Here is a 13,390-nt window from a genome sequence, read left to right as displayed (position 1 = left end):
TTCAAGGGTAACAACACCCTCAAAGTTGAAAACAGACTGGAACCTAAAATTTTATCAAATTGACTGACAAGTAATATAATGCCAGATAACAACAATGGAAAAATATTTCTTATTAATGTTTTCAAATGCTATTTAAAGTTTATCTAGGCTACTTTAGCAATCCATTGAAAAACTTCAGATGTTTTTCAAATCAGGCTTTTCTGTTATATTCGTGAATATGCAGTATGTCTATAACTTACTGTGCATGTTCAAAAATTACTCACATGTCACTGAGGACTTAGGTCTCGCCTTAGTATTGAGTGTTTGGTGGCTGGATTGTATTTTTCTTGAGGGATTTTCTCTGCCACCTTTGCCCCCCGTAAAAAAAAAAAAAAAAAAAAAGAAAAAAAAAAGAAAAAAAAGGAAGCTGCGATTCTAGTGGGAGGGTTTTATTCCCGCCTGCAGAGCTCCAGGGACGCACGCAGTTCTGCGCCACATGTAAGTGAAAAATGTTGCTTTTTGTCTCGACCTGTCTCCAGCCTAAACACCACAAGCAGGTACTGTCGAAGACGTTGTGGCATTCACTGATAGGGGCAGCAACATGTTTGCACCTCTGACCAGCCTCTGCGCAGCTGTGCACACGTCGAGAGACGTGACAGGCTCTGTGTCCGCTCCGCATGGGGTCGTTTCTGTTTCCGCTGCCGCTGGGAACATATTTCGTAGTAGACGGGCAGCTCTGCCATGACGGCAGAAGAAATGAGCTGTTGGAGACGCGTCCGGCCGCAGCGCTGCCGCGGCAAAAGCGGAGCAGATGTCCGCCAGAGTGAGGTCGGCCTGGCGTCGGGAGTCGGGCTGGGTTCGTAGTCGTCCCCTCGATTTCGAGCGACAAGGGGGGGGAGGAAAACGTTCAGACACGCCGAGAACAGTGTGTGTGAAGAGTGGGAAGTGAAAATCAATCGACTGTTCAGTAAAATAATCAATCTTTGTGTGGATGAAGTTAAGCGAGTACACGGTATAATATGAGAACAAAACACTGTAGAATAAAAAAAAAACTATTATAAATTGACTCAACTCCAGTTGGTCCTTCGACAGTGTTTTGCAGAACGACACAAATGACAGCCAGCAAATTGGACTCTTAGTAGTTGCTGGGAATAAATGTTCACCTGCAACAGCAGCTGTGTTTTAAGCTAAAACATTTTTTTTTTTTTTTTTTTTAACATTTAAAAGAAAAGCACACCTGCGCATTTTGCAGAATGCCATTCTGACCTTCTTAGCTGTTGACGACAATACTTTGTCTGTTTGTTTGTCTGTTTTTTTGCCAGGTGAGCTGCCATGGCATCTCCGCTGAAGAGTCTGGTTGATGATGATAACAGGTACCAGACATCCTTCCAGCTTTTTCTGGAGCGCTCCTCTGAGCATCAGTGTATGCAGGACTTCATCCACAATAAGCTGCCAGACATACTGGCCAGGTATTATACCACACCCACCTGATATGAGTGAATTCACACGACCACACTATTGACAATAGAATCGAATATATCAGAGGACAGGAGGATGTAATATGTTAGGATCGAACCAGGACAGAAAAAATACAACAAATTCTGTATGGTCTTCGTCCTACATCTGAGCGCAAAATTACACCCTGACTTATCTGGATGAATTGAGCAAGGCCCTTCATACAGTCTTCAACCACCCAAGGACTGCTTAAACCCTGAGGGCAAAACTATGATTTACACAAAGACTAGAACTCTATTTGGAGAGCAGTAGTTTGTGAACATTAGAGCTAGACCGATGTAAGGCACAATATATCGATACTGACATATACGGCAGCCAATAATAACAAGACATTGCTGTACAAAAACAACAAAGATATGTCTGAGTTGGTTTAGAAACAGTGTCACCCTTACATAGTTTGTCCACTAGAATGTGCTGTCCAACTCAGTATGTTTTAAACAAATTAAAGGAGTCCTTATCAAAACATTTTGACTGTTACTTTTGTTTCTTTTAATAATTGAATAATTGCCAATATATTGTTACCAGATAGTCAGAGCTGTCAAACATTGTCACTGGCCTCCAAGGTCCAGCAAAGGTCAAACTCTAGTGAACACATAACTTGTGATTATTGATGATTAACTCGATTACCATAAGGCAGGAAACGGTCTTAATCATCAAGCAGTGGAGAGCGGAAACATGGAACAGATTTCAGCGCAGTATATATGAAGTTAAGGAATAGATGAAGGCAAATTGGAAAAATAAATTAATCTCAAATTAACTCCTGGAATTAGGAGGATCATTCTCATACACCATCTCTTATTATTTCAAAATAGACCTTTGTCAAACTTGTACATGCATTGTTGTAACGGTGTTGTCCAAGGGTTGAAAGTAAGTTTCTGCCTCATTATCCATTAGCTTGCAACTATCATAAACATGCAAACTTCAAAGAGAACGGTCCATAACCCAAATTCAAATGAATGACGTACAGGTGCGATGGATTTTTTATCTATTTTTTAATCAGTGTATGTTTTTCATTATTCTACTTAACAGTGCACACAAACAATTAAGTGGCATAACCTATGAAAATCAACCAACACGCACTGTGTCCTAATCATTACTGCGGAAAACAGTCAACAGGTCTAGTTGTTTATGACAGAACTCAATCCCAAAACAGAATATGTAAGTACTGTTACTGTTTGACCCTCAAAACAAATAATTGACTACAGAAGTGTACACAGAGTATATTAACCAGCTAAACAATGTGTGCGTGACTGTAAATGACAATTAGTGGGTGTTTACCTCTCCCTGCATTTTTTTATCTATGTTGAAATAAGCTGTAGGAGGTCATGCTGCAGAGAACCAAACCAAACTCTGCTCTGTGTGACTGTCCTCGAAGCAGATCAGAGAGAAATCTAGGGAGATGTGTATCACAAGTAGATTAAAAAGTGAAGTAATTTTATTAAAAATCAGACGGTGAGCGTCAGAACATGCCACAGCAACAATCAAAGCCTCTGTATTTGGAGATGCTTCAGACACTAGATAGGACATCTCAGATACCCGAGTGTCAGGCAGAATTGACAGTTACAAGCTCAAAAATGTGACCCACATTTGGCAGGTTGCAGGATGTGAATTTTAAGACTTGTCTGTTCTGTAGACTCAAAATGTTTTTTTTTTCTGCTCTCCCCTCAGCATTGGAGATGGAAAGTCCCATCTAAATGTCATTGGAGTTGGAAGTGGAGCTGGTAAGAAGACACATTATAGGACACTTTCACAGCTGAACTTATTTTATGTTCCATGTGACACAGTAAATAGCAGAGCGTCCTCTGTGGCAGACAGCTAAGGTGAGGAGGCGCCGTCGAATCAGCCTGCTGTAGCCGTTCCTACTGCAGTGCTGTCATTTATGGCTGCAGCAGGGAAAACCTTTACCCTTATTATCGCTGTCAAGGGTTTGTGTTCATCTGTCCGGTGGTCAGATTCATCTTTAACCTCAGTTGCAGACAAAGTGACCTCACCAGTCTGCAGTTTTACTGCACATTGTTTCCAGCGCTCATGATGCAGCAATGTTAATTTGCTCCTGAGCAAACCCACTACTTGCCCCTGAGTGCTATTACCCTTCCCCTATGTCAAAAGCAATCCTTTTAATTTACCTGAGCTGTCATGTCAGTATCATAATGGAGTGATACAGATTCTCAAATGGACTGTAAAATCCATTCACATGACTACAAACTCCCCTGTAAGGTATTATTCAATCTAATCCGAAAGATTCAGCATCTGTCCACATCAGATTATTTGCTTAAATTTACTCCTTTGTGTTGGCAACTTTTCAGCTCCAGTAAGACCTGGAACAAAATCATCTTCTTGTGGCTAAATGATAATGAAAGGAATACCATAGTGATAACTAGCTCCCCTGGTATTGCAGAATAAAATGTATCATTTGCAAAACTGTCAAGTGCTATTAGCTATTTCCTGCTCAAATCTGCAGCACCATTTGGACTGGAGCATGTGATGATGTGCTGGTTCCTGGTTGACTAAATGTGCGAATTTCTGAATCATTTTTCTTTTTCTTTTCTATTTATCTGATAGAAATTGGTGGTTTTCAAAATAAAAACTGTATTGGTGCCTGTAGGTGGGATTGACCTAGAGATGCTCACCAAGCTCCATATGAAGCACCCAGGGGTGACTGTGGATAATGAGGTGGTGGAGCCTAGCAGCCAGCAGCTACATAACTACAAAGGTACAGCCTTTATACTGTAGGCACACACTCTCACAAACCACAAATTTATACTGCTTGCCCCCCAAAATATGTTTCAGTATTTAATTAAACATCAAAAAAGGTATCATCCTCTCCACCCTTCTGAACTGAACTCTGAATCCCTACCTTAGATTCACATACTTACAGGACTGGTACCACCAATTATTCACACATACACACCATGTATTCAGAAAACATCCAAATGGAAGTTGTAGTGGTGGTCCTCAGGTTCCTCATTTTTATCTTTTAGGTCCGTTTTACATGCATTGAATGGTCATTATGTTCATAATGTTGTGTATGAATGTATGAATGTTCACAATGTTCTCGCACCACCCCACTTCTCTTGGGTAGCCTGTTGGTGCAGTCTGAGTTTCTATAGGTGGCTCTCTCAGCTTAGAAAATGTTTACAGACAACTTTGGGAGAATCACTGTTTTCAAAAACATGTTGAAATCTTCTTGACTTCAGAGACCTGCTCATACTTGCCTACTTTGAATCAGCAGCTCACAGAAAGGTCATAGCTGTTGAGGTTTGCATGACGTGGCTGAAACATTACTATTTACTTATTAGTAATTCACGGGTTGTTAGTGTAAGTGTGATGTTTATAGGAGGCTCAAAATTATGTCTGCAGGAAAACAGTGATAGAGACTGGCAATAAAGACGTCTATTTGCATCTTATTAGAATATTTGCACATGAAAAACTTATCTTACTCAAAACTTTTAGTATATACAGTAAGGTAAGATATACTGCAGCATATGCACAACTAGGAGTTTAAAGCACAATATTTGATATTTTAGATTATAGTGTGTTACAGTTTTTACTCTGTGTATTTTGTCTTCATCAGAAACTTAATACAGGGAAAAAGTGACATATACTCTGGTTTAATGAGGTGTGATACAACACAAGTAAGTTGTTTGTTGTGATAGCTGAGGTGCAAATTACCTTCTCCAACAATGTGACCAGTGTCAGTTGCAAATATTATGGCGTAAAACATAAATAGTATGTGTATACAGTAAAATCTCATTTCATTTATCTTTATTTCAGTGTTAACTTTACTGTATAATAGAGTGAGTTTTAAATAATCATGCATAGGAGTGTCCTCTGAGGTAAATTATTATTATGTTCTGTGTGTGATATAGTTACAAAGCAACGTGTAATAACAATACAGATTCTGATTTTTGACACTGTAACATTTTTATGTAAATACAGTGATGTATGAATTACAGTAATGATTTGTTGCCTGTCTGCAGTTTTAGTGTCACAGAAACCAGGTTTAGATTACATCAAATTTACCTGGAACAAGATGACTGCCTCTGAGTTTGAGGAGCAGTGGAAACTGAAAAAGATGACAAAGAAAGCTGACTTCATTCACATGATACAGGTTGGTGTTTCCCGACGCAGTAGTTCACTGTTTTTGACACATCTAGGTCATATTCATTTGGTGGCGCTCCACAGCAATTAATCCCATTAGAACATCTGTCTAGCATAGTGTTATAATTAGGTGCTATATGAATCCAGTTACCAGCTTGTTATCTGTGGTGAAATCAACAGATGCTGTACTATGTGAAGGATCCTGAAGCTACCATCAACTTCTTCCAGAGTGTCCTTGACAAGAATGGGAAGCTTCTTATCATCCTAGTGTCTGGTAAACTGATGGATTTAATCTTAAATCAAGACATTGGACATTTTTCTTCCTTCTGATGTGTTGTGGTTAGTTTTGCTGTATGCAGTCAATCTACCTATTGCTTATACATACAGTACATATGGGGATGATAACCAGTTTATCAATGTATCTCAGTAAAAAATACCACTACTGAAAACTAACACAAAGGAAAAACCCTTTCTGGCATTCTGGTATACTGTATCCACAGACAATGAATCCTACTGACTTTGGTGATCCTCTGACTTTTCCTCTAGTGTCGAATTTTTACTTATTCAGTAAAATATCTTAACCATCCAGTTAAGAGTAATAGCAAATTTTAGAAATGCTAACACGCTAAACTAAGATGGTGACAGAGGTGAACATAATCTGCTGAACATCTGCATGTAAACATCATCATTGCATGTTAGCATGCTGATGTTAGCATTCAACTCAAAGCATGGCTGTGTCCAAGCAGAGTCTCACAGAGCTGGTTATAGACTCTTAGTCTTGTTTTCATATCATCTATTCCAGGGGAGAGTGGTTGGGGAAAGCTGTGGCGGACCTACAGGAGCCAGCTTTGTAACACAGAAATAAGTCAGTGTATCACCACTGGAGACATCAAAAGCTTCCTGGACTCCAAGGGAGTGAGCTACCAGAGCTACGAGCTGCTGTCTCAAATGGATATCACCGAGTGTTTCACTGAAGGGGATGAGAACGGAGAGCTGCTGCTCGATTTTCTCACTGAGGTGCTGCATTTCAGCAAGTCGGCCTCACCTGAGCTGAAAGCTGGTGTCATGGAGTTACTTCGCCACCCAGACTGTAGTGTGGAGTCTGACGGCAAAGTTATCTTTAACAACAACCTCGGAGTGATAGTCATAGATCAGCCCTCTTAAGAACAGTTTGTTAGTATAGCAAATGTGAAATTTGCAGTATATTGATAAGAGAGTTGTTGAGTTTTAAACGGGATGAATGTTAAGAATTGTACGTTGTATAATGAATTATATATAATTAACAAGCTTTGGGGGAAATAACTTGGTTTACATGGTCAAAGGTACAAATCTTCCACACCACTTGAACGATCTCCAGGAGTCTCTCTTATTTTTGGGTTAATACAGTATTATATATTAATTCTATATAATCTTCGATGCTTGTGCAAACAGAAAATGGCTTAATTGTATTGTTTTTTCCAAACAGTTTGTTGCATTGTCATGATCCACTCAAATTTTCCAACAAATGTAAAGATAAGAGTTTTAATCAGTTCGAGATTTTAGCGGCGTAAGCTTTTAATGGGTTACAGTTGGCAGGCTTGTGCTGCCAACCCCATGACACTGATGCTCTCATTTGATCATATTACTTTGGGAATATAAAAAAAATAAATGAAAAATTGAACATTTCATGTTTTCCTTGAGATTGACCTCCTACTTTTAGATAAGCTGGACACTCATGTGAGAGTGTCTGGAGCCATTCTATTTTGCGTATGGCTGTTGTGGATTTTACTTGCAAATTTGCCTGGAAGATAAAGTAACGTTACTGACCACACAGTGGTTTATATTTGCTTTATAAACTATTGTCCTTCCAGGTAAACGACTCTAGGATCATCAACCCCAAAATCTCACTAATTTGGGGCCTCTAGTATGGCTTATATATACAAATTTAAACATGTGAAACCAACCAGTCATTTACACTGTGGTTTTTATACAAACTGTGATAACTCTACACAACTCAAATGTAGTAATAGGTAAAAAAAAATGCCTTTTCAGCTTAACCTGTACCATTAGTATGTACATACTGATATATGAAGTATATTGGTTAAAAAAAAACATGGGCACGATGGAAGCAGCTGCTCTTAGTGTTCGTCATCACCCAGAACAATTATTCCTGATATAGTTGAAGTGTTAGCACCATCTTGAGGGCAGCATCAGTAACTGATCTGTAAAATATAGGGCTGGGCAAGGGTACAAATCCAAGACAGATCAATATCTGTGAGTAGATCACTGATCTGCTCCACAGGCACAACTAGACACCGAACACTGAAATTAAAAAAAAAAAAAAAAAACTATGAAAACAAAAAATTTGGGAAAACTTGGTTGTAGTCTCTGAAATGGAATGCTTAGACTGCCTACTGTATACACACACATATTAAGCACAAGCACACACACAGAGGTATCCACAATATAGTGGGGTTTTCTGTGGCTGCAGCAGTTTATTCAGTTGTTTTTCTCTTATAGGTTGTGTTTGACTGCACCACACTGACAACAAGCAATGGAGCTGAAACCCAGATCTGTCAACTTGCCTTTTCTAAGGGAAAGTGGGTGACCACTGTACCTCATGCATGAATGTGTTAAGGTTATAGAGAGGTACTGTGTTAGTGTCTTTATCTTATCTGATAAAGACAGAGACAGAAAGTTCGGGCTCAGCTCTCCAGGTCAGCTCATGAAAAGTGTTAGTTGAGTGTAAAATTGTTGACAGAGGCAGTTAGCACTCGTGTTCCAGTGAAGCCACTCAGCTGCCAACAGGGCTTCTACTCCCTGCGAATGTATGTAAAAGCAGTAATACGCTAGAAACCAAATGAACTTGTACAAAATCGACCGTATAGTTCACAGCTCGATGTTGGATTTCAGATCGTTTAGGCTAAAATATAAACACATGCAGAAACTAAACCAAAGTACGTCAGGGATCAGGGCTGTCATTCACTGTCTATCATGGTCTCAACAAAAGGAGCTGTTTCCTGCTCTGCAGCATGCCAAACTGTCATGGGTTGGTGTTTCCTTCCTCCTTTATTTTTTTGTATCTGCCCCGTACAAGGTCAAGTTAGATAAGACCTTTCTTCTCGACATTCAGCCACCAATCAACAGGATAATGACAACCATGTAGCCATGGCAATATTAGAAATCAAATTGTTTTAATAGAAGTGCACCACTCTTTGCGAACATCTAATGCCAAGGTGGTGTATACTAGAGCCTTTTAATAGAGTAGTCAAGGGTCCTCCTATGATTGATAGGTCCCTCTGTCACCGTTAATTTCTGTTCCACAGATTTGATCAGAGGGTGAAAGTTATCAATTTCTCCAGTAATATGAGCTTTGCTTATAGACATTTCACCTTGTTTTTAACAGGTATATCACAAATTGGGGCATCTAAGCAAGATAGAAATTCAAAGAAATTCACATTTAGTTATATTCAAGGGCAAAAAGGAGGCTTCTGAAAATACACCGATTGCCTCCAGTGCTTTTTAAATGTCTTATGTCTTTATTTAAAAAAAAGAATGACTTTTGTGTCACCTGCTAGCTGACTAATGACCTATACTTTTATTTGCAAAAGAAATGCCCATGACATTGCAATTTTTAATATGAGTTGATTGATTTCATTGCAACTAAACTGCATGTGTGTAGACTGTGGGAGGATAATGGCACACGCAAAGAAAAATTTTTAAAAAATTGAGAAGATTTGTAATGTTCACGTTATACAATTGGTCATAAGGTTTTTAAATATACATAATAATAATTTTTCATAATTTATTTGAAGAACTCTCTTACCTTTCATTTTAAAGATCAGTCCTCCATAATTCCATAGTTCTTTGTTAGAAATGACGTGACTTCTTGTGGAACTGGATGTGATATACTAATCTTACAGTATTATACAGGAGCTGCAGAAGTTTTACTTTGCCAAATAACAAAAGGTTGACAACCCTTATCAATGTGCATTGGATTTCAAATTTCATGTCAGAAGGGAAAAAAAGCTGACATGCAGCTGGTCCCTAATAAAAGGTTTTTGTGTGAATGACCATTAGTCTGAAAGCATCCATAGTAATGCTAAAATACTGTAGATCCTGCATAAACATGGGGAGTTTGTGTAATATATATTACAGTAAAAGTGTCAAGTGCAACATACTGAATGTTTTACTATCTGACTTTATGAAATAATATGCTTTGCTCTGTTCAGTTTTAAACATTTGAATTATATTTATGTTGAACCATTGCATTCCTGTGAAAGACTAATGATAACGCTGATTTGGTAATGGCCATGAGTTTGCACTGCAAGTCCAATTTTATGTGCTTGTGCCCATTTCCCATATCCAAACAACCTTGATAAGGCAGAGGTTGGGGGCATGCCCAGGCAACAAAGAGCAATTTTGTTACAATTTTGGCATGAAATATTTCTTTTTTCTGAGTTTTGCCTGTGGTAAATTCTTTCAATTAGCTTTTCAATGCAAATAAAAATACAACGTTAAATATAATTAAGGGAGAGTCTGTTCTGAGTCTGTTCTGAGTGATTCTCCACATCTGCTTGTAGGATGTGCCGTTAAGTCTTTGTAAATTCCTTTAATATGAAATAAACATTACATAATTACCTGGACACACAAAGACCACAAATACATGTATGGGGAAATGTATTCTAGGAACTGTCACAAAGATATCCACAATGAATACTAATTAAGACCCTCACAGTGAAGTCTCACCAAGTAAGTGCCAAATTGTTGGTATTATTCAACAACCGATTGACACACAGATACAGTACAGGTATTATGTGCTACTGAGTAACGGAAAGTTTATTTACTTTTATCATTTCCACTTTTCATTTATTTTCATTTGTTTTTCTTCACTCTGTCTGTTGATGTAGAATTGGAGCAGGTAAAAGTGGTCTGGATGTTCTTGGCATTGGAAGTGGTGAAGGTATGTGACGAAATATGTCAACTGATACCCTACTTAATGCATGAACATACATTGTAAAAGATCTTCTCTTAAACTGATCATCATGCTCATCATAAGGGTACAATAAGGAGAATGATCAGCACTTGTGGAGGCATTGATTGCTTGTGGGAGGACACTTCTGCCAAAGTAACTGCAGTTTGTACTGGGCCCTACTAGAGGTCAATACAGGTCATAAATTACAATGATTATTGTACAGTAGTAAATTCAAAGTTATTATTCATGAGTGAAATGGTAATACTATGGAGTAAACACACACTACCTCTCTCTCTCTCTCACACACACACACACACACACACACACACACACACACACACACACACACATACACACATACATACAGTTACACACTTGAGCTAAATGTACTGTATTTGACACGTCGACCCTTAATTAGTTTTTGATTATTTCAGAAATCTTTGTAGTATTCAATTCAAATAGTACTCTGAGGTGGTTGGATTTCAGAGTCTAAAGGCTTCCTGGTTTATTCCAGGGGAGTTGGTTGTCCAGATGCTCTGTCTACTGCAGTCTACATTCCCTGCTGTTCCTATCACTGCTGACATTGTGGAGGGAAGCTCTCAGCTCACAGTTAACTTCAAAGGTAGCAACACTTCAAAACACCACACGGTGAAATATTTGCAGTTTTCTCTCTTCCTTTTCTTCCTTAGTAGAAGTAATAGTAGTTTTATTTGCTTTAAAAAAAATACTTTTAAAAACTTGTTCTCAAAAAACAGTACAGGATAACAGAATTTGATTGTATGGTATTTGATTCGTCCATTGTGTGGATGTAAAACACGTATAATTGTCAAATCAGCTTGAACTTCTTTATCTACAGTAAGGCTGTGTTTCCACTGCCTGGTGACCATATTAAAAAGAGGGGAAAATAAAAAAAATCTGATATTATATACTGTGGTTTCAGAGAGTATTCAGACCCCTTCACTTGTGGAACATTTTATTGTGTTGTAGATTTAATTTTAAATGGATAAAACTGCCAATTTTTCTCATCAGTCTACGCTCAATAACACATAATGACAAAATTAAAACATGATTTCTAGAAATTTTTGCAAATTTATTAAAAATCAAAAAAGCATTCAGACCTTTTTCTGTGGCACTCCAAATTGTAGTCAGGTGAATCCTGATTGCTTTAATTATCCTTGAGATGTGTCTGGAACTTGACTGGAGTCCACCTGCGGCAAACTGAACTGACTGGACATAGTTTAGAAAGGCACACACTTATGTATAAAAGGTCCCAAAAAAAGAGCTCTCTGTAAACCTCTGTGATAAAACTATGGTCAGGCATAGATCAGAGTAGGGGTATAAAACCATTTCTAAAGCCTTGAGTGTTCCCAGGAGCACAGTCAGGGAGCTGACCAAGAACCCAATGGCCACTTTAGCAGAGCTTCAGAAGTCCTTTGCAGAAATGAGAGTAGTTGTCGGGAGGACGACCATATGTGCTGCGCTCCGTCAATCAGGCCTTTATGGTACAGTGGCTAGACGGAAGCCACTTTGAGTAAAAGGCAAATAACAGCCCGTGTGGAGTTTGCCAAATGGCATTTAAAGTACTCTGAGAGAATGAGGAAAAAGATTTTCTGCTCTGATGAGAAAATTTGAACCCCTTTGGTAGAACCCCAAACACTGTTAAACACCAGGAACTGCTCATCACCTGGTAAATAATATCCCTACAGTGCAGCATGGTGATGGCAGCATTATTTATGGGGTGCTTCTCAGAGGCAGGGAAACGGAGACTGGTCCGAAATGAGATGACAGTGAATGAAGCCAAATACAGAGAGGTCATTGAAGAAAACCTGTTTGGAACCTGAGACCGGGGCAATGGTTCACATGTCAGCACAAGAATGACCCAAAGCAGACAGCCAAGCATTGCTGGAGTAGCTTCAGGACAAGTCTCTGTGGTCCAGCCAAAGGCCAGACTTAAACCCCATACAACATCTGTGGAGAGACCCGAAGTTGGCAGTTCACGGACACTTCCCATCTTATCTGACAGAGCTTGAGAGGATCTGGCTGGAAGAATGGGATAAACTGCTTGAATTCATGTGTGCAAAGCTTGTAGAGAGTTATCCAAGAAGACTTTAAGCTATAATTGCTGACAAAGGGGCTTCAAAAAGAAGCCCCTTTGAATTTATAGTATCAATACCTTTGTAAATGAGAGATTCCAGTTTTTGATTTTAAATAAATTTGCTAAAATTTCTGAAAACATGTTTTCACTTTGTCATCATGGGTTATTTAATGTAGACTGGGGAGCAAGAATCTACTATACAATAAAGTGTGAAAGAAGTGAAGGAGTCTGAATACTTTATTGAGATGTCTGCTGATGTGCCTTTCATCCGAATACACAGATCGGATTTTTTTGGTCACTGTATCATGGACATCTCAGGAGCCACACATCATCTGAACCAGGAATTCAGCAATCACTGCTCCTCTAGCTCAGGCTGTAATCAAAGCTCTTAACTAACTTATTTTCCTTAATTCTGCATTTCACAACACTAACTTTGGTATCCACAAAGCCTTGCGGGTCAAATGTGGAACTGCATGGTCTTTATGGATTGCAAGCAACTAAACTTTGTATTGGTTTTGCATTGATCATAATCTGTGCCTAGGTCATGGTTTGTTATCTGAAATGTTTCAATGTACTGTATATATCTAAATGTTATTGACTGCTTTCTCTGTTCTTTTTATGTCCACCTTTTATCGTAGGAAAGACCACCAACCTTCTGGAGATCTGAATTGCTTGGCATAACATGAAAACTGAGGACTATTAGAAGCAAGTGAAAGCAAAGGGACACATGTAGATATTTGATTTCA

General features: G+C 38.7%; 1 protein-coding gene across 2 annotated transcripts; it reads left to right on the top strand.

Moving 5' to 3' along the window:
- The first annotated feature begins 395 nt into the window (after positions 1 to 395).
- Positions 396 to 7,262, top strand: LOC120802039 (histamine N-methyltransferase-like). Of its 2 annotated transcripts, none has more exons than XM_040149485.1 (7): positions 396 to 477; positions 1,302 to 1,448; positions 3,163 to 3,215; positions 4,100 to 4,207; positions 5,475 to 5,605; positions 5,776 to 5,869; positions 6,398 to 7,262. In XM_040149485.1, exons 2-7 carry the CDS (start codon positions 1,312 to 1,314, stop codon positions 6,757 to 6,759), a joined length of 885 nt encoding a protein of 294 aa, XP_040005419.1. In that variant the 5' UTR covers positions 396 to 477; positions 1,302 to 1,311; the 3' UTR covers positions 6,760 to 7,262. The 2 variants fall into 2 exon arrangements, with proteins under 2 accessions (XP_040005419.1, XP_040005420.1); XM_040149486.1 differs by lacking the exon at positions 396 to 477 and adding an exon at positions 498 to 536.
- Positions 7,263 to 13,390: the final 6,128 nt, after the last annotated feature.

Source organism: Xiphias gladius, chromosome 16, assembly GCF_016859285.1.
Source record: "Xiphias gladius isolate SHS-SW01 ecotype Sanya breed wild chromosome 16, ASM1685928v1, whole genome shotgun sequence".
NCBI lineage: Eukaryota > Metazoa > Chordata > Actinopteri > Istiophoriformes > Xiphiidae > Xiphias > Xiphias gladius.
This window is presented reverse-complemented; position numbering and strand designations above follow the sequence as displayed.

Bases quoted from the DNA above. Each gene is read 5' to 3' on its own strand.
- LOC120802039 (XM_040149485.1), top strand. From the start codon at position 1,312: ATGGCATCTCCGCTGAAGAGTCTGGTTGATGATGATAACAGGTACCAG. The intron at 1,449-3,162 runs GTATTATACCAC...CTCTCCCCTCAG, and splicing joins CTGCCAGACATACTGGCCAG to CATTGGAGATGGAAAGTCCC. The intron at 4,208-5,474 runs GTACAGCCTTTA...GCCTGTCTGCAG, and splicing joins GCAGCTACATAACTACAAAG to TTTTAGTGTCACAGAAACCA.